This window comes from Rhinoraja longicauda, chromosome 4 (assembly GCF_053455715.1).
Source record: "Rhinoraja longicauda isolate Sanriku21f chromosome 4, sRhiLon1.1, whole genome shotgun sequence".
In the NCBI taxonomy this organism is placed as follows: Eukaryota; Metazoa; Chordata; class Chondrichthyes; order Rajiformes; family Arhynchobatidae; genus Rhinoraja; species Rhinoraja longicauda.
In genome coordinates this window covers 45094172-45118603 of record NC_135956.1, presented here as the reverse complement: position 1 = coordinate 45118603, position 24432 = coordinate 45094172, and the positions used below count along the sequence as shown (strand labels likewise).

General features: G+C 41.2%; 1 protein-coding gene across 4 annotated transcripts in view; it reads right to left on the bottom strand.

The window, feature by feature from the left end:
- The window catches only part of ano10a (anoctamin 10a), a 47870-nt gene that overhangs the window by 4395 nt on the left and 19043 nt on the right, over nt 1–24432 (bottom strand). For all 4 annotated transcript variants that reach the window (XM_078397649.1, XM_078397646.1, XM_078397647.1 and 1 more), the window contains 6 exons: nt 24219–24274; nt 22443–22517; nt 20622–20801; nt 17152–17343; nt 14237–14365; nt 1721–1837 (listed from right to left, as the gene is read on the bottom strand). In XM_078397649.1, the coding sequence (XP_078253775.1) occupies nt 1721–1837; nt 14237–14365; nt 17152–17343; nt 20622–20801; nt 22443–22517; nt 24219–24274 (749 nt within the window). The remainder of the gene's footprint in view (nt 1–1720; nt 1838–14236; nt 14366–17151; nt 17344–20621; nt 20802–22442; nt 22518–24218; nt 24275–24432) is intronic.

The following is a 24432-nucleotide window of genomic DNA, read 5'->3' as shown; positions in this document are numbered from 1 at the left end:
TAAAGGGCCAGGAGTTCCCAAGGTAACGATGTCAATAGAGCCAGGGGAACTGAGAGTTAAAGAGTTGAAGGACATGCAAGGCATCTCTGATGTAGGTCAGAAGGGACTGGGAATGGGGTGATAGTATGAAATCACAGTATTTGGAGACGAGTTCTGTGGGGCAGAAATAATGTGTATGCCAGGGCAGTTGTGTTTGTGCATTTTGGGAAGGAGATAGAAGTGTGGGAGTGGGGAACTATACAGTTGGAGGCTGTGGAGGGGAGTCGCCAGAGGTGATGAGATCAGTAATGATCTGGGAGATGATGGCCTGGTGTTCGTCTGTGGGGTCACAGTCATGGGGTAGGTTTGAAGGGGTGCCTGAGATTTGGCACCTGGCCTCAGCATGGTAGTGGTCAACCTGCCAAACAACAATGGCACCTCCCTCCCAATTTGATAACAACGTGGGGATTGTTGCTGTGTGAATGGAGGCCTGTGCAATTAGAGCGGGCGAGACTGGAGTGGGCCAGGAGAGTGGAGAAGTCAAGACAGTTGATGTCGCTCCAGCAGTTGGAAATAAAAAGGTCCAGGGAGGGTAGAAGGCTGGTAAGGGGAATCCATGAGAAACAAAATAATATTGATTCAGTACAACTTTGCACATAAATAATTACAATTTCCACTTAAGCAGCATCTCATTATGTTGAAAGTCTTAAAGTTTCTGATTGCGAATCATTCTGAGCCTTTCATTCTTTGTGTCTCCCTATACCTTTTAATTCTTATCCATAAATTAATTTAAGCCAGCCTGCACTCAACTATTTCAGTCAAAAGGTTTTCTGCTGGGTAGTTGATAAGTAGGCATTTAGTGAACAATTTCTCCCAAGAACCAACGAGCAGTTCCAGCTCTCCTGAGAACAACACTCCACTGTTAGCTTCCTCCTATTTATACTTTAAAAAAAATTGGATAGTTCATTTCTGCTAGCTTTTTCAGAAAATGAAATCATGAAATCAGAAAGAACGACTGCCAGCCATTACCCTCAGCAAATACTTTTATGTAGCAAACTTGAATGCTACATGAATAAATGTTGATTTTTCTAAATGTAAGCAAGCCATATTTCAAAGGTCAATGATCTGCATGCATTCTCATCACAAAGTATGGAGAATAGTGACTTCATAAACTCAAAAATCACAAGCAACATCAACATACAGAAGGGCTTCTACTGTCCAAACTGCAGAGTATGTTGACTTCCAGTCGATGCTTTAACCGAGAGACTACCTGCCCTTCTGGTGGCAGTCTTCACTGGAGCTGTCTGCACTGAACTGGCCAATGCAATACAAGAGTTTATCTCATTTCTATTATGAATCACTTCAGAAATCACATTTCCCATCTTATTATTCTGACTGTACTTGAAGAATATGGCCAACTGTCCAGAAAACAAAGCCATTGAGATTTTAAAAAGTCTTAATAAAATGCATAGTCTCTTCACAATAAAAACATTTTTGCATTTAACCAAGAAATTAGCTAATCTACTAACTCCTTCAGCACTCAGTAAAAGCTCAAAGTCCATACTTCACCTGGATAAGTGGTCAAGTTTGCCACTGCCATGGTAGAAGACTGTGCAGGAAAAGGAAAATAAAGCCTCTACTTATGCCAAACATATATGCAATAGAAATTCATGGTGAAAATATGCTGTAACATCTTAAATCTAATTGATTATTAACTATCTCAGCCAAACTCCTTCCTTACCTTTCGCTTGAGTGCCTCCATAGACTCAAATTCCATCCTGGCCACTTTGATGCGGATATCACTGGGTGTGTCAGAGATAGTAAATGCCAGGATAAATTTCAAAGCCAACAAGGCGTGCTGCAAAATGCAGTTTAAACAATATTAACATGAATGGAAATACTCGACATTAAAAAGTAAAATTTACAAATACATATTTAAAATTATTCCACAATAGCCAACATAAGAACATGCACACTTCATTTCTGATCTCAACAAGACCCTAAATAATTGTGTCAGGACATCTTTACACATGTACTCAAATCCTCATTCAATAAAGGTCAAAACACCATTTACCTTCTTAAATGCTTGTTGCACCTGCATGTTACCTTTCAGTAACTTGTGCACAAGAATAACCAAATCTCTGAATATTTCCCAATCTTTTGCACTAAAAAGATACTCCATATTTGTGTTCTTTTGTCAAAGTGCACGAGCTCAAGCTTTTTTCCATATTGTGATACATCTGCCAAGCTGTTTCCCACAAGAATGCCTTTAAGCCCCATGAAGCCTTTTTGTATGTTCATCTCTATTCACTTTCCCCACTTGATTTTATATGGAAACATAGAAAAATAGGTGCAGGAGTAGGCCATTCAGCCCTTCGAGCCAGCACCAACCACTTTCCAATATGGTCATGGCTGATCTAAAATCAGTTCCTAGTTCCTGCTTTTTCCCCATATCCCTTAATTCCTTTAGCCCCAAGAGCTAAATCTAACTCACTTGTATCTCTTGGAAACTTAACAATGTAGCTTTTGATACCCTCAGCCAACTTGCTGATATAGACGATAAAGCCTGGAGAAGGATCTCGACCCGAAACATCACCCACTCATTCTCTCCAAAGTTGTTGCCTGTCCCGCTGATTTACTCCAGCCTTGTGTCTATCTTCGGTACAGACTATGAAGAGCTGGGGCCAAGCACCAATCCCAGCCGATCTGCCAACCCGAGAGGAATCCATTTATCCCCCCACTTTGTTTTTTATTTGCTAGCAAATTCTCAATGAACGGCAGTATATTGCTCATAATTCCATGTGTTCTAACCTTGTCTCCCACCTTTTGTGGCATCTTCTGAAAATCTAAATATGCCACATATTATAAATTCCAATGACCAATGTCAATAGCCAATAGGTGCAGGAGTAGACCATTCGGCCCTTTGGGCCAGCACCACCATTCAATGTGATCATGGCTGATCATTCTCAATCAGTACCCCGTTCCTGCCTTCTCCCCATACCCCGACTCCGCTATCCTTAAGAGCTCTATCTAGCTCTCTCTTGAATGCATTCAGAGAATTGGCCTCCACTGCCTTCTGAGGCAGAGAGTTCCACAGATTTACAACTCTCTGACTGAATAAGTTTTTCCTCATCTCAGTTCTAAATGGCTCTCAAGCTAACAGATCAGAAGTTCCCAGTTTTCTCCACCCTTCCTTAAATATTGAGGTTATAATTGCAATAATCTAATCTGCAAGAACCAGTCCAGAATCTATAAAAAGTTGCATAGTGATAACCAGAGCATCAACTATCCTCATGGCCACCACCATAAAACCTCTGGAATGTTGATCATCATCTCCTTGCAATTCATCAGTCATCAGGCTGATTAACCTTTCTAGTTGTTCTGAACTTCACTGATACTACTTTCTTTACTTTCTCATTTGCACTAGTCTCTTGGACCTCCAGTCCATCTGGAATGTTTTTTATACTTTCTTCTATGGAAGACAGACAAAAAGTATTTAGTTTCTCTGCCAAATCTTTATCTACTTGGGCTAGCACAGGACAACCCAAAAGGAAATTGAGGATAAGTTGGTGATGGCATGGAGCCCACAATGAGAAAGAGGCTGAAAGATTAAGGATAGGATGAGGAGGGGCAGGGAGAAGGCTGCTGTGGAGCATGGACCCATTGAGCTGAATGAAGTGTGTAAGAAGAACCCATTCCTTCTCTCCAGAGATGCTACCTATCACACTGAGTTATTCCAGCTTTTTGTGTCTATCTTCAAGCTGAATGAAGTGCCTGAATGCTGCTAGATAAATGGGTCTTCATGGATTCAGCTTTCACAGCTCCTCACAGTAGGCAATGTCTGTGTATTCTGCCTTAATAACCTTCTGCATTAAAAGCTATTCAAACCATCAATCTTAAAAATTGTACGAAAGCTGTCAGTTCAAGAGCCATTTCACTCAGTGTGCCACTTGGGAGCATGCACCATATAAGGTGCCATGATACAGATAAAAAGCTAAAACAAGATTCAGATCCATTGTGTCCTCTCAGACGAACACTTTGAAGGAGAACAGAAACATCATCCCTGGAGTACTGGCCAACATTCAGCCCTCAATCAACATTATCTTTTTAAAACATATATTGTCAGTCATTATTACATTGCCGTTTGGGAGAGTTTTCCTAATCTATTAATTCTGGTCATTATTAGCAAGGCCAGCAATTTTTGTCTACCTCCACTGCTTTCAAGAGAATGGTGGTAAACCACCTTCCCAAAGTGCTTAAATCCTTCCGTTGAAGGTTCTCCACAGTGCTGATGCAAAACAAGTTCCATGATTCAGAGCCAGCAATGATGGAGTGGCAACATGTTTCCCATTCCGAAAAAAGATTCCTCTCAGAGGGGAACCTGTAGACGGTGGCATTCTCATGCAACTGCTGTCCTTCGTGTGGAGGGCATGGATTTGGGAGGTAAAATCCGAGCAGCCTTATCAAGGAGCTGCAGTATATTTTGTAGACGTGCAATCAGTGCATCCCGAGTAGAGGGAATGAATGTGCACAAATCAGGTGTTCCTTCCTACAGTCAGGTCATAAGGTTAAAAGTGATAGTATTTGATGGCACTGGTCCTGCACTCGCTGGGGATTAGAAGAATGAGGGGGGGGGACCTCATTGAAACTTACAGAACAGTGAAAGGCTTGGATGGAGTGGATGTGGAGAGGATGTTTCCACTAGTGGGAGAGTCTAGGACTCGAGGTCATAACTTCAGAATTAAAGGACTTTCCTTTAGAAAGGAGACAAGAAGAAATTTCTTTAATCAGAGGGTGTTGAATCTGTGGAATCCGTGACACAGAAGGCTGTGAAGGCAAAGTCAATGGATACTTTTAAGGCAGAGATAAATAGATTCTTGATTAGTACAGGTGCCAGGGGTTTTGGGGAGAAGGCAGGAAAATAGGGTTAAGAGGGAGAGATAGATCAGCCATGATTGAATGGCACAGTAGACTTAATGGGCCAAATGGCAGAATTCTGCTCCTATCACAGGAGCAGGCCATTCGGCCCATCAATCTACTCCGCTATTCAATCATGGCTGAGTATTAGGGCAACAAGCATTAACCTGACCATTAAGCACTTTGGGATAACCCAAGATAGTAGAATTCAACTCATTTATCTTATCAAACTATCATAACGTTTACCAAGGCTACCAGACCGTCATTCCAATGGAAGCAGCTGCAAACTTAACTCATTTTAGAAACTCTCACATTAGGGCAATCAAGAAGCTCTTGGGCTAATAAAAGAAATGGTCCTCATCACTTGTAAAAAATACAAAAGTATGTACCTCTACACAAACCTTCCCAATTTTAAGGTTTCTCAAGTGGGTTTTTTTTTATTGAAGAAAAAAGGAAAATTGACAACATTTTAAGGTTAGTCTGTTAAAAAATAGTAAAGTCAGCATTTCCATGGTGGTTAAGGCACCTTGTGGCCAGATCTTTTCACATTTTAGTTCATATGATAATTGCACATAAGAAAGCAATGCATAGGTCTTAGTTTAAGATTTCTAAATAAACGTTGAATGAAGCTTTAAGATAATGAGAAGCACATTATGTATTAGGAAGTCATTGCTGCTGGCAGAACCTGCAGGGAAGGATTTGAGGACTTGTGTACCACAATATTATGATGAAGATACTGGATACTTGAATTCAGAAGCCAAAACCCTTCAACAGTGACAAATCTGAATCACACCAGTGACAGTTGGAGAAATTAAATTCAAGAAATTAAATCCAGAATTAGAAACTAATATTAGTAACGGTATAAACCTCTGAGGTTCATTAATGTCCTCCTGGGGAGGAAATTGCTTTCTCACATGCTTTGGCCCACATGCCAGATGGGGTTTACTCTGAACTCTCCAATGGTATGACATAGCAAGCTCCTCAGTTCAGAAGCAATAAAGTTTAGACAATAAATGCAAGTGATAACTACATGCCATTGAATAAATCAAAGAGATCATTATCATCACATCAAGGCAAAACCAATAAAGCATGAAAATTTACCCCAATGCTCTCTTCGCCCTCAATCCTCCAAACACATTAGATTGGAATGTACACGGTTACTTACCCTGTCCATTCATGACCAAGATTGCTTCAGTGAGGTATCACAGCTTCCATTTCCAGTAACTTAAACTAAATCAATTAAACTAATTTTTCAAGGCCAAGTCTAACATTGAACTGGATGCCTTACTACACAAAAACCCTAATTCACTAATGTTTTACTGTTGTGATCCCACAGCCCCCTCTGCTGGCAGCAATGTGTTAGTGGTAAAATAATAAACCTTATCATAACTGAAAGTTTTATTATTCTAGTACTAATGTCAGCATGTATTGGGGAGGCAGTTGGTCGTAGAATTGACACTCAAATTCACTACAGTTTGAGGTATTTAACATTTAAAAAATGATATGAGCATGATATTTCAGCATTTTACAGCCCAATTAAACATAATTGAAGCTTAGTCACAGCTATAATTAGACAAGTACAGCATAGGGAAATCCTCCATAGCACAGTGCGAGAATAGCAACAAGATAATCAATTTCTGGTGATGTTGAAGTACAAATACTACCCAAAACACCAGGGAAGACTTCTCTGCCATTTTTGAAAATGGTGCAATGAATCTATCATGTCCACCAACCCAACCCAATATGGACAGAATATAATGAGAATGAGACAGTGTCCAGAAAAGAGTATCCAGTTGGTTGTAAAGGATAAGGTCACTCAACCTCTCAAACACGTTTCCCCGGTCCAATCGTGGCTGATCTATTTATCAGTTCCCTTGATAACTAAAGATGATCACTATCTTATGATCTCCATTCCAATCCAAATTGATAGCCACCACCATTATAATCTTTTGAGGGTAGCTTCAAAATTTCCAGTGCAAGACAAGGTACTTCCCAATAGTTCTGGCAGGCAAGATAAAGGAAAATCCCAAGAGATTCTACGGGTATAATAAGAGTCATAGGTTAACAAGGCATATAAGTTGGTCAGAGGAGCTGCAGCTGAAGGAGTGCGGAGATTGGCTGAGCAGGTAATCTGAGTTTTCAGAGTTTTTTTTATAGGAGCGGGGTTTTTAAAAACCGGTCGGGGCCAGCCTGCAACACATACCTTCAAGTTCATCAGAGGAGCGGCAGCTGAAGGAGTGAGTGTGGGGATTGACTGAGCAATTAAATCAGCGAATTGGAAAGTAAGCTAATTAGTCAATTTAACAGCTAACATAAGCAAGTCTTGCTCTAGGGGAGTGGCCTGTCAGGGAGTAGCCTTGTCGAGGGAAGTGCGAGTCTTTGGCGTGCGAGTCTTGAGGGAGGAGGCCACGCCACAAGTTGGAGAGGGTGAGACACAAGAAGGAAATGACAGGTAAGCTGAATCAGTGTGATGTTGGCAGGATGTGGGAGGTCAGGGACACCGTTGATGCCTCTGGCCGCTACAAATGTGGGAAGTGTGTCCAGGTTCAGCTCCTGAAGGACAGTGTTGGGGAACTGGAGAGCCAACTGGATGACCTCAGGATCATCCGAGAAAATGAGACATTCCTGGACAAGACCTTCAGCGAGATTGTTACGAAGGTACCGAAGAGAAAAGGTGGGTGATGGTGAGGAAGGGAAGGAAGTTTGGAGTACAAGAGATCCTGGGGGTTGTATCTCTTAAACAGGTTCACCCTCTTGGAAGCTGTTGGGACAGAAGACACTGCCAGTCTGTGCGGCAGACAAGTCTACGAGGCAAAACGTAGCGCTGCGACAAAGCTGAAGAGACCGACGTCAGGCAGAGCCGTGGTAGTCGTGAGAGGTACAGACAGGTGTTTCTACGGCAACAAACGGGATTCAAGGATGGTGTGTTGCCTCTCTGGTGCCAGGATCCAGGACCGAGTGCAGAGCATCCACAAGGGTGAAGGGGAGCAGCCGGAAGTGGTAGTGCATGTTGGCACAAACGACGTCGGGAAGAAGAGGAAAGATATTCTGCAGCGTGACTTTAGAGAGCCTGGAAGAAGGCTGAGAAGCAGGACCTCCAGGGTGGTTATCTCCAGTTTGCTTCCAGTTCCTCGTGCTGGTGAGGACAGGAACAGGGAGATAGGGGATCTGGATGTGTGGCTGAAGAGCTGGTGCAGGGGGTGGGGATTTAGATTCTTAGACCACTGGGATCTGTTTTGGGGTAAGGGTGAATTGTACAAAAGGGACAGGTTGGACTTTAACAGGCGGGGGACCAGCATTCTGGCAGGGAAGTTTGCTACTGCTACATGGGTGGTTTTAAACTAAATAGTGGGGGGGAAATCGATGTGAAAAGGTGAGATGAGCAAAGGATTAAAAGTACTATGTTGAATGCGAAGTATAAGAAGTAAAGTGGATGAGCTTGAGGCACAGTTAGAGATTGGTAGATATGACATTGTGGGGATTACAAAGACGTGGCTGGAGGAGGATCAGGTCTGGGAACGGAATATTCAAGGTTATACGTCCTATAGAAAGGACAGGCAGGTGGGCAGAGGAGGTGGGGTAGCTCTGTTGGTGTGGGATGAAATTCAGTCCCTTGCGAGGGGTGACATAGGGACTGACAAAGTAGAGTCACTGTGGATAGAGATGAGGAATTGTAATGGTAAGAAGACACTAATGGGAGTTATCTACAGTCCCCCAAACAATAGCCCGGATATAGGGTGTAAGTTGCAGCAGGAATTAATACTGGCATGTAACAAAAGTAATGCCACTGTGGTTATGGGGGATTTCAATATGCAGGTAGACTGGGAAAATCAGGTTGGTTCTGGACCCCAAGAAAGGGAGTTTGTAGAGTGCCTTTGAGATGGATTCTTAGGGCAGCTTGTACTAGAGCCTACCAGAGGGAAGGCAATTCTGGATTTAGCATTGTCCAATGAACCAGATTTAATAAGGGAACTCAAAGTAAAGAAACCGCTTGGAAGTAGTGACCACAATAAGATTAGTTTTAATCTGCAATTTGAGAGGGAGAAGGTTAAATCAGAAGTGTCAGTGTTGCATTTGAACAAAGGGGATTATGAAGGCATGAGAGAGTTGCTGGCCAGGTCGAATGGAAAAAGATCCTAGCAGGAATGAAGGTGGTACAGCAATGGCAGGAATTTCTGGGCATAATCCAGAAGATGCAGGATCATTTCATTCCAAAGAGGAAGAAAGATTCTAAGGGGAATAAGAGGCAACCGTGGCTGACAAGGGAAGTTAGAGATGGAATTAAACTAAAAGAAAAGATGTATAACATAGCAAAGAATAGCAGGAAGCAAGAGGATTGGACAACTTTCAAAGGACACAGAAGGTAGCAAAAAGGGCAATAAGGGCTGAAAAGATGAGGTACGAAGCCCTGATCAAGAATATAAAGGACAGTAAAGCTTCTTTAGGTATGTTAAGAGAAAAAGATTAGTAAAGCCAAATGTGGGTCCCTTGAAGGCAGAAATGGGTGAAATTATTATGGGTAACAAGGAAATGACAGAAGAGTTGAACAGGTACTTCAGATCTGTCTTCACTAAGGAAGACAAACAATCTCCCAGATGTACTAGAGGACAGAGGATCTCGGGAGACAGGAACTGAAAGAAATTTACATTAGGCGAGAAATAGTCTTGGGTAGACTGATGGGACTGAAGGCTGATAAATCCCCAGGGCCTGATGGTCTGCATCCCAGGGTACTTAAGGAGGTGGCTCTAGAAATCTGGGCACATTGGTGATCATTTACCAATGTTCAATAGATTCAGGATAATTTCCTGTGGATTGGAGGGTAGCTAATGTTATCCCACATTTCAAGAAAGGAGCGAGAGAGAAAATTGGTGGTGGGGAAGATGCTGGAGTCAATTATTAAAGAGGTAATAACAGCACATTTGGATAGCAGTAAAAGGATTGGTTCAAGTCAGCATGGATTTATGAAGAGGAAATCCTGCTTGACTAATCTTCTGGAATTTTTTGAGGATGTGACAAATAAAATGGATGAAAGAGAGCCAGTATTAGAAAAAGACTTACAGAAAACTTCTTCAGATACAAAAAAAACACAACTTGCAAATAAAAAATTTCAATACAATACTTTACATACTCACAGAACAGAAAAACTAATATTACGAACTAACCAAAGATATTATGAATTAGGAGAAAGAGCGCACAAGGTATTGGCATGGCAACTGAAAGAAGAACAAATATCAAGAACAATAAATTCAATTAGAACAGATCAGAACATTATTACTTATAAACCTAGAGAAATCAATGAGGTATTTAAGCAATTCTACACTAATCTGTACCATTCTGAATCTGAAAAGGATGAAATTAAGATAAATAATTTTTTATCCAAGATACAATTACCAACAATCTCTAATGAGGAGCAGATGGGACTAAATGCCTCCTTTACTTTGAGAGAGGTGGAGGAAGTATTATATTCTTTACCAAGTAATAAATCTCCAGGGGAAGATGGTTTTCCGCCTGAGTTCTATAAAAAATTTAAAGATTTGTTGTTACCACTATTTATGGAAGTGATACATCAAGCGGAAAAAACTTCTATATTACCAGACTCCTTCTCATTGGCAATTATAACTGTAATTAAAAAAAAAGGGAAAGACCCTTTAAATGCATCTTCTTATAGACCAATATCATTGTTGAATGCAGATTATAAAATAGTTGCTAAACTTTTAGCAAGGAGATTGGTAGAATATTTACCGAAGCTGGTTAAAGAGGACCAAACTGGATTTGTCAAAAAAAGGAAAATATCTGATAATGTAGCAAGATTTATAAGTATTTTACATTTAGCACAGAAAAGAAAGGAATTGAGCGTAGCAGTTGCTTTAGATGCTGAAAAGGCGTTTGACAGGTTAGAATGGGATTTTTTATTTAAAGTATTAGAGAAGTACCGATTAGGAAATGGTTTTATTAACTGGGTAAAAGCTCTTTATAAACAACCTAAAGCCAAAGTGGTGACAAATGGCCAATCTTCTCAATCATTTAATTTGGAAAGATCTAGTAGACAGGGATGTCCCTTGTCACCGGCTTTATTTGTATTGGCCATTGAACCTCTGGCAGAGCTAATAAGAGCAGATTTAGATATTAAAGGATTTAAAGTTAATCAGGAAGATCACAAAATTACTTTATTATCATATCATATCATATCATATACATACAGCCGGAAACAGGCCTTTTCGGCCCTCCAAGTCCGTGCCGCCCAGTGATCCCCGTACATTAACATTATCCTACACCCACTAGGGACAATTTTTACATTTACCCAGCCAATTAACCTACATACCTGTACGTCTTTGCTGATGATGTCTTAATTTGTCTTACTAGACCATTGGAATCCTTAAGAAAATTATATTTCAGACTGGAAGAATATGGGAAAGTATCAGGATATAAAATTAATTAAAATTAATTAAAATTAATAAAGATAAAACTGAAATAATGCCTCTTGTTGAAGGCAATTATGATCAATGTAAAAGAGAAAGTCAGTTTAAATGGCAAAAAGAAGGCATTAAGTTTTTAGGAGTTAATGTAGATAATAAATTAAATAATTTGTATAAATTCAATTATAAACCACTAATAAAAAAAATAGATGAGGACCTGAAGAAATGGATGAATCTTCCAATTACATTGATAGGGAGAGTGAATTGTATTAAGATGAATATTTTTCCAAGGATACAGTATTTATTTTCAACACTGCCTATACCTTTGCCAAATAATTTTTTTCAAGAATTGAACAAAACTGTGAGGAATTTTCTTTGGAAAGGTAAAATGCCAAGAGTGTCTCTGGAAAAATTAACATGGAAATTTGAATTAGGTGGATTGCAATTACCAAATTTTAAAAATTACTATCTGGCAGCACAAATGAGTTTTATTTCATCCTTTTATCAAGAGGGTGGAAAAACAGCATGGGTTAAAATTGAAATGGATAAAATAACGTGGACAGGTTGAGTGAGTGGACAGATGCATGGCAGATGCAGTATAATGTACATAAATGCGAGGTTATCCACTTTGGTGGTAAAAACAAGGAGGCAGATTATTATCTCAATGGTGTCGGATTAGGTAAAGGGGAAGTGCAACGAGACCTTGGTGTCCTTGTACACCAGTCACTGAAAGTAAGCGTGCAGGTGCAGCAGGCAGTGAAGAAAGCTTGTTGGCTTTCATAACGAGAGGATTTGAGTATAAGAGGAAAGACGTCCTTCTGCAGTTGTATAGGAACCTGGTGAGACCACATCTGGAGTATTGTGTGTAGTTTTGGTCTCCTAATTTGAGGAAGGACGTCCTTGCCATTGAGACAGTACAGCGTAGGTTCACGAGGCTAATCCCTGGGATGGGAGGAGGGGACTGTCATATGAGAAAAGATTGGAAAGACTGGGCTTGTATTCACTGGAGTTTAGAAGGATGAGAGGGGATCTTATAGAGACGTATAAAATTATAAAAGGACTGGACAAGCTAGATGCAGGAAAAATGTTCCCAATGTTGGGGGAGTCCAGAACCAGGGGCCACAGTCCAAGAATAAAGAGGAGGCCATTTAAAACTGAGGTGCGAAGAAACTTTTCACCTAGAGAGTTGTGAATTTGTGGAATTCTCTGCCCCAGAAGGCAGTGGAGGCCAATTCACTGGATTAATTTAAACGAGAATTAGATAGAGCTCTTGGGGCTAGTGGAATCAAGGGATATGGGAAAAAGGCAGGCACAGGTTACTGATTGTGGATGATCAGCTATGATCACAATGAATGGTGGTCTGAAGAAGGGTCTTGACCTGAAACGTCATCCATTTCTTCTCTCCTGAGATGCTGCCTGACCTGCTGAGTTACTCTAGCATTTTGTGAATAAATACCTTTGATTTGTACCAGCATCTGCAGTTATTTTTCTAAACAATGAATGGTGGTGCTGGCTCGAAGGGCCAAATGGCCTCCTCCTGCACCTATTTTCAAATTTTCTATGTTTCTATAATAGTCCCTGTTAAGTATAAATATGGCTGCCTGTGTGTAGGAAGGAATTGCAGCTGCTGATTTAAATTGAAGATAGACACATAAAGCTAGAGTAACTCAGCAGGTCAGGCAGCATCTCTGGAGAAAAGTAATAGGTGACATTTTGGGTCGAGACCTTTCTTCAGGTGATGCAAATATTTCTGCCAATGCCTGAGCAATTTCTTCCCACAATGTTCGAGAATACACATGGGTCAAGTCCTGAGGAATTATCCACTTTAATATTTACTGACACCTCTACTTTGAAATTTACCTCGGGTAGCTAATTTACCTCAATTTCTTTGCTTCCATGACCTCTCTTCAGGAAATCAGATTAAAAAGAATTTAGTTACCACGTATGCCTGCTCCAATGGTTAGACAGCGATGCTTGACACTAAAGTAAAAAAAGTTGCCCCTCAGATTCCTATTAAATCCCCCCCCTCACCTTAAACCCATGTCATCTGGTTCTCCATTCATCTAGAAAAAGGACACTGCACTTACCCTATCAAATCCCCTCATGATTTTATGCACCTCTATAAGATCACCCCTCATTCTCCTGTATTGCTCAACCTCTCCCTACAGCAACATCTGCACAAATCTTTTCTGTACCCTTTCCAGCTGAACACCATCTTTCATATAACAGGGTGACTAAAACTGAACACAATTCTCTAAACGAGGCCTCACAAATGTCTTGTACAACTGTAACATAACTTCCTAACTTCTTTCCTCAAAAGAAGATAGACAGAAAATGCTGAAGTAACTCAGCGGGACCAGCAGCATCTCTGGAGAGAAGGAATGGGTGACATTGAGTCGAGACCCTTCAGACTGAAGGCCAATGTGTTGAAAGTCTACTTGACCACCCTATCTACCTGTAACATCACTTTCAAGGAAATATGTACCTGCCCTGGTATTAATTGTGGTCCTGACCTGGCTTGATTTTCTAAAATGCAACATGTTTTGCAACACCTATTGCAACAAATGAAAACACCTATTTTCTATGTTGCACTTACTTGTATTAAACTCCATTAACCATTTCTCATTTCACCCACCCAACTGAGCAAGATCCTGCTGCAATTTTTAATAACCTTCTTCACTATAAACCATCCCGGATAGAGATGACATGATCTAATTAATGCTTCCTGCTTGTTTAATTGAACCTGTCCATGTGCCAAGTCTATCCATTCCGTGAGATTTGAATAATCTGTTCACGGTGTCGTTAATGCTTTTTCTTTCTCGCACTAATTAAATAACAAAGAGGGTGGGGGAGAAATTCCTCAATGAATATATACTGCACACTCCGTCCCATTTAAGCCCACGAGTTGCAAATGTTTAACTTACCTCAATAGCCACAATGAGCAAGACAAGGTCCATACCATTTCTCTGAAAAAGCCCCTTAACTTGGGGAGATATTCCAATCAATGCACAATTGGTCATCACCGAAATAATTCCCATTGTTTCAAAGGCTATCTATAGAATTAGGAAAATGTTCAATAAAACACACAATATTAAAAGAAAATAGCATTCATGTTAATAAGAGTTCTTGTGGACTAAAGGTATCAAAATATATTAAATAAATAACATAAGAATTATAATTTGCCCAAAAAATATTCAAAGATTAAGCATAATTAATAACAATTGTTAAAGACAATAAAACACTCAAAAGAAATAAGTTGCAAACATTTCATTTAACTTTAAATCTTGACAGAGTAGCGAGTACAAATAGCAGATTAAAGTACATTATTACTTTCCATTTGCACTGACCTGCCTCCCACTTGACAACCTTGTAACAGCCACCTTATTAGTTACTTCTTGGGTTTTAAACTCTTGTTGCATCACCAACTAACCAGTGGATGAAACAATGCTTAACTAGAACTCAAGGAATTAATAGTGAAATCTTGAAACTCCAATAGTGCCAAAGCATGGGAGGTTTCAAAGGGGTGAAGGAAATTGCAGTCATATGTCTTGCAGGCCAACAGTGTGTGGACTATTTATTGAACACAGCTTGAAGAACGTTAGTAGTGGGGTGCGTTATTTTACTGTTCATAGCTTCTGTTTGACAAAGAAACATAATCCTAAATTTGAATTGATCTAAAATACCAACATAGGTATAAAACAAGAACAGCGAATATTGGAAACAACCAGCATGTCGCGCAACAGCTGAACGCTCCAATGAAAGGTCACCCGAAATGTGAACTCAGTTTGAAACAACAGAATAGAATACAAGAACAGAAGCTGGGTGGCAGTGTGAACTGTGAGGAAGATGCTATGAGGTTGCAGGGTGACTTGGACAGGTTGTGTGAGTGGGCAGATGCATGGCAGATGCAGTTTAATGTAGATAAATGTGAGGTTATCCACTGTGGTGGTAAGAATAGGAAGGCAGATTATTATCTGAATGGTGTCAAGTTAGGAAAAGGGGGCATACAACGAGATCTGGGTGTCCTAGTGCATCAGTTACTGAAAGGAAGCATGCAGGTACAGCAGGCAGTGAAGAAAGCCAATGGAATGTTGGCCTTCATAACAAGAGGAGGCGAGTATAGGAGCAAAGAGGTCCTTCTGCAGTTGTACAGGGCCCTAGTGAGACCGCACCTGGAGTACTGTGTGCAGTTTTGGTCTCCAAATTTGAGGAAGGATATTCTTGCTATTGAGGGCGTGCAGCGTAGGTTTACTAGGTTAATTCCCGGAATGGCGGGACTGTCGTATGTTGAAAGACTGGGGCCACAGTTTAAGAATAAGGGGTAGGCCATTTAGAACGGAGATGAGGAAAAACTTTTTCAGTCAGAGAGTTGTGAATCTGTGGAATTCTCTGCCTCAGAAGGCAGTGGAGGCCAATTCTCTGAATGCATTCAAGCGAGAGGTAGATAGAGCTCTTAAGGATAGTGGAGTCAGGGGGTATGGGGAGAAGGCAGGAACGGGGTACTGATTGAGAATGATCAGCCATGATCACATTGAATGGCGGTGCTGGCTCGAAGGGCCGAATGGCCTACTCCTGCACCTATTGTCTATTGCCTATTGTCGTATGTTGAAAGACTGGAGCGACTAGGCTTGTATACACTGGAATTTATAAGGATGAGAGGGGATCTTATTGAAACATAAGATTATTAAGGGGTTGGACACGTTAGAGGCAGGAAACCTGTTTCCAATGTTGGGGGAGTCCAGAACCAGGGGCCACAGTTTAAGAATAAGGGGTAGGCCATTTAGAACAGAGATGAGGAAAAACTTTTTCAGTCAGAGAGTTGTGAATCTGTGGAATTCTCTGCCTCAGAAGGCAGTGGAGGCCAATTCTCTGAATGCATTCAAGAGAGTGGTAGATAGAGCTCTTAAGGATAGTGGAGTCAGGGGGTATGGGGAGAAGGCAGGAACGGGGCACTGATTGAGAATGATCAGCCATGATCACATTGAATGGCGGTGCTGGCTCGAAGGGCCGAATGGCCTACTCCTGCACCTATTATCTATTGCCTATTGTCGTATGTTGAAAGACTGGAGTGACTAGGCTTGTATACACTGGAATTTATAAGGATGAGAGGGGATCTTATTGAAACATAAGATTATTAAGGGATTGGACACGTTAGAGGCAGGAAACATGTTCCCAATGTTGGGGGAGTCCAGAACCAGGGGCCACAGTTTAAGAATAAGGGGTAGGCCATTTAGAACAGAGATGAGGAAAAACCTTTTCAGTCAGAGAGTTGTAAATTTGTGGTATTCTCTGCCTCAGAAGGCAGTGGAGACCAGTTCTCTGAATGCTTTCAAGAGAGAGCTAGATAGAGCTCTTAAGGATAGCGGCGTCAGGGGGTATGGGGAGAAGGCAGGAACGGGGTACTGATTGAGAATGATCAGCCATGATCACATTGAATGGTGATGCTGGCTCGAAGGGCCAAATGGCCTCCTCCTGCACCTATTGTCTATTGCCTTTCCACCATGCATAGGGGCCCTGCTTTATCCTGTGTCTCACCCCTACTTGGATTCCCTTAATGTTTCTTAATGCCCAAAGATCCATCAGTCTCAGTTTTAAGTGTACTCAAATGGAATTCACTATGGGGTGAAAAGTGAACTGTATAAGTGAACAACTTTATTAATGCTAAATAGCCACCCCTTTTCTTGAGACCATGATCCTGTGACCTCAAACTCTCCAGTCTAAGGGAACAACCTCTCAGCATCTATCCTCTGTCAATCCCTCCCAAAAGCATACTTATTTCAGTGCAAGCACCTCTCATTCTTCTCAAATACATCAGGAAAATAGCAAGAAGTCAACTTACCAACCATACTCCTATATCAGCTGCAGGCTCAGAGAACGGCCGTTGAAAGACGCAGCACATTTTAAGCCCATCAGAGTAGACTTCAGTGATGTTGTTCAGAACTGCCAATATGGCAGCAAGTGGATAGACGCATGAGAAAAGACTGACAAAGCCAAACTGCTGAAACAATTCCAAGTAATCGTCAAATGTTCCCTGTGAGAAAGTGGAGAAAAATGTAAAAACACATTTACTGCATATGACTCAGAAGATGACACTATCCTGAACGACAAGTGTTTGAGCCTCATTCTTGGCATATCTGGTGCTGCATTGATGCTTGGTGCTGTATTTTAGATGTCTTAAAGGTGCACTGCAGTCAATGGAACAGTTTGGTTTTGAAGAAAGGTCTCGAACCGAAACATCACCTATTCCTTTTCTCCAGATACTGTCTGACCCGCTGAGTTACTCCAGCTTTGTGTCCATCTTCAGTTTGTTTTTAAGTACAGCCAGTCACGGTTATAAATGTGGGAATGTTTCAGCCAATTTGCACAATGACCCACAGCCAGAACATTGAACAGATTGGTTGAGTGACCCATATTAGCCGTATCAGAGTAGATCTCTTCATCAAATCGGTGCATGGTGTTCTAAACCCATCTGAAGATGATTTAACTCTACATCCAAACGAAAGCATAATTGATAACACAGAACCTCAGTCTTCACTGGTGAGTCAGTCTACGTTTGTGCTCAAGGCCTTGGAAGAAGACTTGAACTAACCACCTTCTGCATCAGGAGGCGAGGGTGGCACCCACTATGATAACACAATCATAAGTTTGCAATCTCATCATCAATATTTACTTTATCACAAACCTGTGCAGCTTTGAAATTCAGCATTATTCAAGAGTCGTATTGGTAGGTTGCAGGTACTATCACAACATTTAAGAAACATAAAGACAGGTACATGGGTAGGATAGGTTTAGAGTGATATGGGCCAAACTCAGGCAGGTGGGACTGGTGTAGATGGGACATGTTGGTTGGTGTGGGCAAGTTGGGCCAAAGGGTCTGTTTCCCCGTTGTATGACTATGGATAAAGCCCTCATTTCACTTTGGTAATTGAATCTCCTGCCCAGACAGCATATAAACAATGCTACATGTTTTATTACCTTCTTGCAACCAAACACAACATTCCAATTGAGGGAAAGGTCCTTAATATCATTCCGTCAGTCATTTTGCATCTTGGTATGAAACCTGCTGGTGCCTGTATCACTAACCGCCAATTCAGTTCCCTAATCCATTTCTGATACCAGAGTGCAATGCTTTGAATTTCCTAACATGGTAATGAAGAAGAGCACTAAAGAAGTGCTCCACTATCAAGGAGGGCACTTTTTGGATGAGAGTTTAAGCTTTCGTGCCCTCTCAGGCAGATCCAAAATAATTCACGGTACTGTTTCAAAGTGGAGCAGGGGGGAGACATGAACAAGCCCCAGGAAAGGGCTGGTGAAAGACCAGCAAGAGGGGGCAAATTAAAGAAATAGAAAGGCGAAAGAGATGACGGCATGAAATAGAGGAAATAGTTAAGTTTGAAGGGGTAAAAAGTGGAAAGGAATAAGAGACATGACGAAAAAGGTGGAATGCAGAACATCTTATATTAGCTAGTGTCTTAACACAGTAGAATGCTTCAAGGGGAAAATAATGTGAAGAATTAGAAGACTAACAGGTAGGAATGGTAAAGATATTGTTCCACATTATATTGCTGCATATTATATTGTTGCATGTAAAATGGAGACAAAATGCTTTGAACACAGTTTGCATATTTGTCTTGAATAGAGAGAAGGCTGGGCCTTGTAAAAGGCGCCAAATTGGAGTAAGACAGATTACCACACGATCAAGCAGGAGCTTAGAAGGGTACTCTGAGAGTAATTGATATTAGGCAAGTCCACATCTGACAGGTGGGAGTCATTTAAAAGATGTGTTGAAGAAGTTCAGAGCTAGCATATTCCAGTAAGGAGGAAGGATAAGGGTGGCAAAACAAGGGAACCTTAAATGACCAAAGAGGTTGTAAATTTGGTCAAAATGAAAAAGGAAGCACATGCAATAATTAAGAGAATAGAATCAGACAAGACCTTTGAGGAATATAAAGGGGGAAATAACTCTTGTGGGCGATTACAGGGGCCAAAAGAAGCCATAACAATAGCTTTGACGAGTCGGATAAAAGAAAATCCCAAACCTTTTTATACCTAGGTTAAAAACAAGACGGTAACCAAGGAGAAGGTAGGACTGCTCAAGGATAAAGGAGTGAATCTGTGCTTGGAGACTGGGGATACTAAATGAGTACTTTACTTCTCTTGTGGAGAATAGTAATGTGCAACGGCATTTTGAGATTATGGTGGTGGTGTTGGGGCTCTTGGGGTGGATAAATCCCCTGGACCCAATGAGATATATGCCAGGTTATTGAGAGGGGCAAAAGAGAAGATTGCAGGAGCCTTGATGAAGTTCTTTGTGTTTCTCTAGCTATGTGAGGTCTGGGAGGACTGGAGTTGAGTTAATGTTGTTCCTTTAAGAAGGGAAGTAGAGCGAATCCAAGGAATTATATGCTGGCGAGCCTCACGCCAATGGTAGGGAAGCTATTGGAGAGAAATTGGGATAGAATTTACTCCCGTTTGGGGGAATTAGCTACAGGGAGAGGTTGGACAGACTTGGGTTGTTTACTCTGTAACAATGAGGTTACAGAGACTGAGGGGAGATCTGATAGAAGTATATAACATTACGAGAGACATTGATACAGTCAGAATCCTTTTCCTAGAATGGAAAAATCAAATACTAGAGGGCATAGTTTTAAGGTGAGAGGGGCAAAGTATAAAGGAGATGTACAGGACTTTTTTTAAATTTACAACGGGTGGTGTGCCTGGAACATGCTGCCGGGGATGGTGGTTGAGGCAGATAGGATAGTGGCATTTAACAGACTTTTGGATAGACATATGGATATGCAGGGGATGTATAGATGTGGATAGTGTACAGGCAGATAAGAGATGATCTTGGCATCGTGTTCAGCATAGACATAAAGGGCTGAAAGGCCTGTTCCTGTGCTGTTCTATGTTCCACACAGGCAATTGTGCCATTCTTACTCACATTATGCCAATTTAAACTCGTCCCAAGATTCCTTGCATATAATATCGGAACTCAATATTAATAATAGAGACAAGAGATTGCAGATGCTGGAATCTAGAGTAACAAACAATCTGGAGGAACTCAGCATGGATGGAAAGGAATGGTTGATGTTTTTGGTCAAAACCCTGCATCAGAATGGTACAAGGTTTCGACCCAAACCATCGACCATTCCTTTCCACCCATAGATCATACTCGACCTGATCTCCTCCAGCAGATTGCTGGTTTTACAATGTTAACAATCAAAGTTAGCCCAGAGGTCAAAATCATTCTTAAGAATCTGTTGGCCAGATGAAACTTTGCACAACTTTATAATCTTGACGGAATCTTACCAAATATTGTTCCATTTCTCCTTCCATTTGGATTTGATCAGCCAATGGAAGTTTTTCTATACTTGATATGTGAAGTTTCTTCTCGATCTTTCTGATACGACGTTTTTGTAGCCAATAAGGAAACGCTGATTCCATTAATTGGTTGAGTATCTGAGAGGTGATGAGTAAGGCAGCCAGATTCTATAACAGGCACAAAATAAATCTGGGAAGTTAGAGTAATTTACATTTTAGTAGAGATCTATTTTGTTTTATAAGAAAATAACTGCAGATGCTGGTACAAATCGAAGGTATTTATTCACAAAATGCTGGAGTAACTCAGCAGGTCAGGCAGCATCTCAGGAGAGAAGGAATGGGTGATGTTTCGGGTCGAGACCTTCTTCAGACTGATGTCAGGGGAGTGGGACAAAGGAAGGATATAGGTGGAGAAAGGAAGATAGAGGGGGAACTGGGAAGGGAAGAGAGGGACAGAGGAACTATCTAAAGTTAGAGAAGTCAATGTTCATACCGCTGGGCTGCAGGCTGCCCAAGCGAAATATGATGTGCTGTTCGTCCAATTTCCGGTGGGCCTCACTATGGCACTGGAGGAGGCCCATGACAGAAAGGTCAGACTGGGAGTGGGAGTTGAAGTGCTCAGGGGATAGACTTTTTGCAGGAGACAGGGTGGGAAGAAGTGTAGTCCAGATAGCTGTGCGAGTCAGTGGGTTTATTGTAGATGTCAGTCATAGTCTGTCTCCTGTGATGGAGATGGTGAGGTCCAGAAACGGGAGGGAGATGTCAGAGATAGTATATTTAAGGGCAGGATGGAAATTGGAAGTGAAGTGTATGAAGTCAGTGAGTTCTGCAGGGGTACAAGAGGTAGCACCAATGCCGTCGTCGATGTAGCGGAGGTGGAGTTCAGGGATGGGGCCAGTGTACGTCCGGAACAGGGATTGTTCGACGTACCCGACAAAGCTCTTTCCCTTTGACCTATCAAGAGGTCCAGACAAAACTGGGTGGCCTTGTGTATCTCAGCCAAACACCAATTATTCACAAAATATATTTGGTTGCATGCACAGGGCACTAGTTCTCTACTCTAACTAGATGTAAGACCACATAATATTAATTTCATGTGATCACACAGCATAGGAGGCTGTTGAGCCCATTTTGTTATTGTTCTTCTGTGAAAGAGTTGCACACTTTATGCCTTCCCTTAGTTCATCTATATACTAAAACTAATTTGTTCGCTTGTTCCTGAACTACAGCCAAAACGGTACACGATAGCGCGACAATTTTAGGCCCACCTTACTCACCGTTGTCCAATGATGGTTGTATGGAAGAAGTTTCATTGAAATCAGTGTTTTATATATTTAAAGTTATTCACATTTTAAAGTTTACAAAACCACGCATGCGCAGTTGGGGCTCCGTTGATCTGGTAATTACTTAAGATGGCAGCCGCATCCATCCTGCGCAGCTGAACAAATGCGTCCATGCCTGCGCAGCTGGGGCCCGTTGAGCAGGGCTCGACCGCCTGTCTCTTGGAGGCGGGAGAACCAGGCCTGGTACTGGGGGAAGCAGCCGGAGCCTGCCCACGCCACCCAGAGTCCAGTGGCTCAACAGTAGTGGGAGAGCCGCCATCATCCACCACTGAACATCCCCACACCGGGATGGGACAGGACTCCTTCCCTCCCCCCCCCCCCCCCCCCCACCAGGAGGGGGCGGGAAAGGAGGGGGGGGAGGAGAATAACTATGGACGATGCAACACAACTGAAGTTTTTATTACTTGTCCAGCCATGACACTCAACAAGCAAATTAGTCAAGTCACTTACTTTCAAAATAATTTACCTGTCGTAGAAGTTTCATATCCTGAAGAACAAATGCGATGTAGAAGAGGGATGCAAAACAGTTTATGAAATTGAACTGCAAAGATGAAAAATGTAAGTAAATAATTGAAACAGGATAACATAATTCTAAATTGGAATAAGATAAACACTTCAGTTCCTTATCTTTATTTTGATGGTGGTCACTTTGATACTGTTACTTCAGCAGTTCTTAGAATAGCAAAAATCAATCCTATCTATGAAAGTTCTAGCAATTATGAATGCTTGTTGAAATATCAGATTTCTTGGTGCCTCTCTATTTCCCATTATTCTCCCTCTGCATGATTTGCTAAACCTTCCTTTCATGCAGCAAAGTGGGCAGGCATTTTGTTTTTCAGGATAACCAGTAATGGAGATTGAGATGATGCCTGGCTAACTTTGTTTTGATTTGGTATTCAGCGTCACCAGTTACATTCATTTCCTGTTTTTCCTTCCCCTCCTAGACATTCACTGCCACCTCCTTTCACTTTTGTCCATCGATGATAATCCTCACGTACTCAAATAATATTCCTACAGAGATTTGTAAATACCTGAAAACGATTTCTGACTGTCATACCTAAGACCACTACTGTCAATGTTCAACAAAGTTTGGTCACTGACAAATATATAGAAGAGAAGGAAAGCTGTTAACTATTTAACCACTCCAGTTTACAACTTGGGAAAATTCTGGAAACACCACTGCTGTTGTAATTCTTACAGATTTACAGACAAAAACGAGGCCATTCAGTCTAACTTTAATCCAACAGTTCATTCTGGTATTTACGCTTCTCTTTGTCTAATGCTAAGAGCACATTTTGCTAGTCATTCCTTTACTGTGTTAATGTAGATCCCACCTGAAAGCCACAAGTTTTTAACTTCAACTCTTCCATTTTCATTATTTTTCAAGTTGTTTCTCGTCTATTTCCTGATTTGATTTATGCTTGACTAATTTACATTTTAATCCCTTGTATTGGATGACTCGATATCTAACCCATCAAACCCCTTTATAATCCAAAACCTCCAATGTGTTCTTCGACGGTAGAGGCACAGCTGAACTGATTTTATTACAAAAATGTTGAACTAGGTTACCTAAAGCGGATCTATGAAGGGTGCAAGTATAAATGATGCACTGCCAACAGATTAAAAGTGCATTAAAAACTTCCTAACTTGCCAGCAGCCAGTTGAGATCAACCGATTTTCTCCACTCAGGGAGTCAAAGAAATATTAAACCTCTGCTGTAATTGAATAAGATCATGGCTGATGTGCACCTTAGGTCTACACTCCAGCCATGGATTCAGATTATATTATTTTATAAACCACGAAACATCAAGCAATGTCCAATTTAAAAATGATCGACATCTAACATCTACTGCATCTTGTAGATCTACTGCATCACTGTTCCATTCTACACATTTAATAAAGAAATTTCTACTCATCAATCTAATCAATCCTTTCAATAAAATCACCCTTTAAACTTTTCACACAAGGCTAGCTAATGTAATATTTCTTCAATCCAACCCTCAGAGCCTGGGTCTGTTGAAAACTGAGCAGTGTTGCAGTGCTAATTTTTTAGATGCCGGAGCTGTCACTGGTGCCGGAGCGGCCGCTGTTAAATTCCCTGCTAGTTAAAATTTCCCACTGTTTATTTTGGCTTTTTTTAATATACAGAGGTGCCAGAGCGGCACTCCAGTGAGCTCCGGCAGCACTGCACCCCTGACTGTGAGTGACATTTGATGAAACATAGGACTTTTATTAAACTTACCACTAATACTTTGAGAACCAAATGATTCTGATACGATGATTCGAGCCTGTGGTTTTCTACAAACACAGAATATGTACATCTATCAAGCGTACAGTCAAATGGCTTGCAAACAATTAAAACCCAAGAAAACGTGGAAAAATATTTCTTACTGAAGAACAATGATAGAATTACATCGAATTTCTAGCACGGAATCATGCCATTCAGCCCAGTCTGT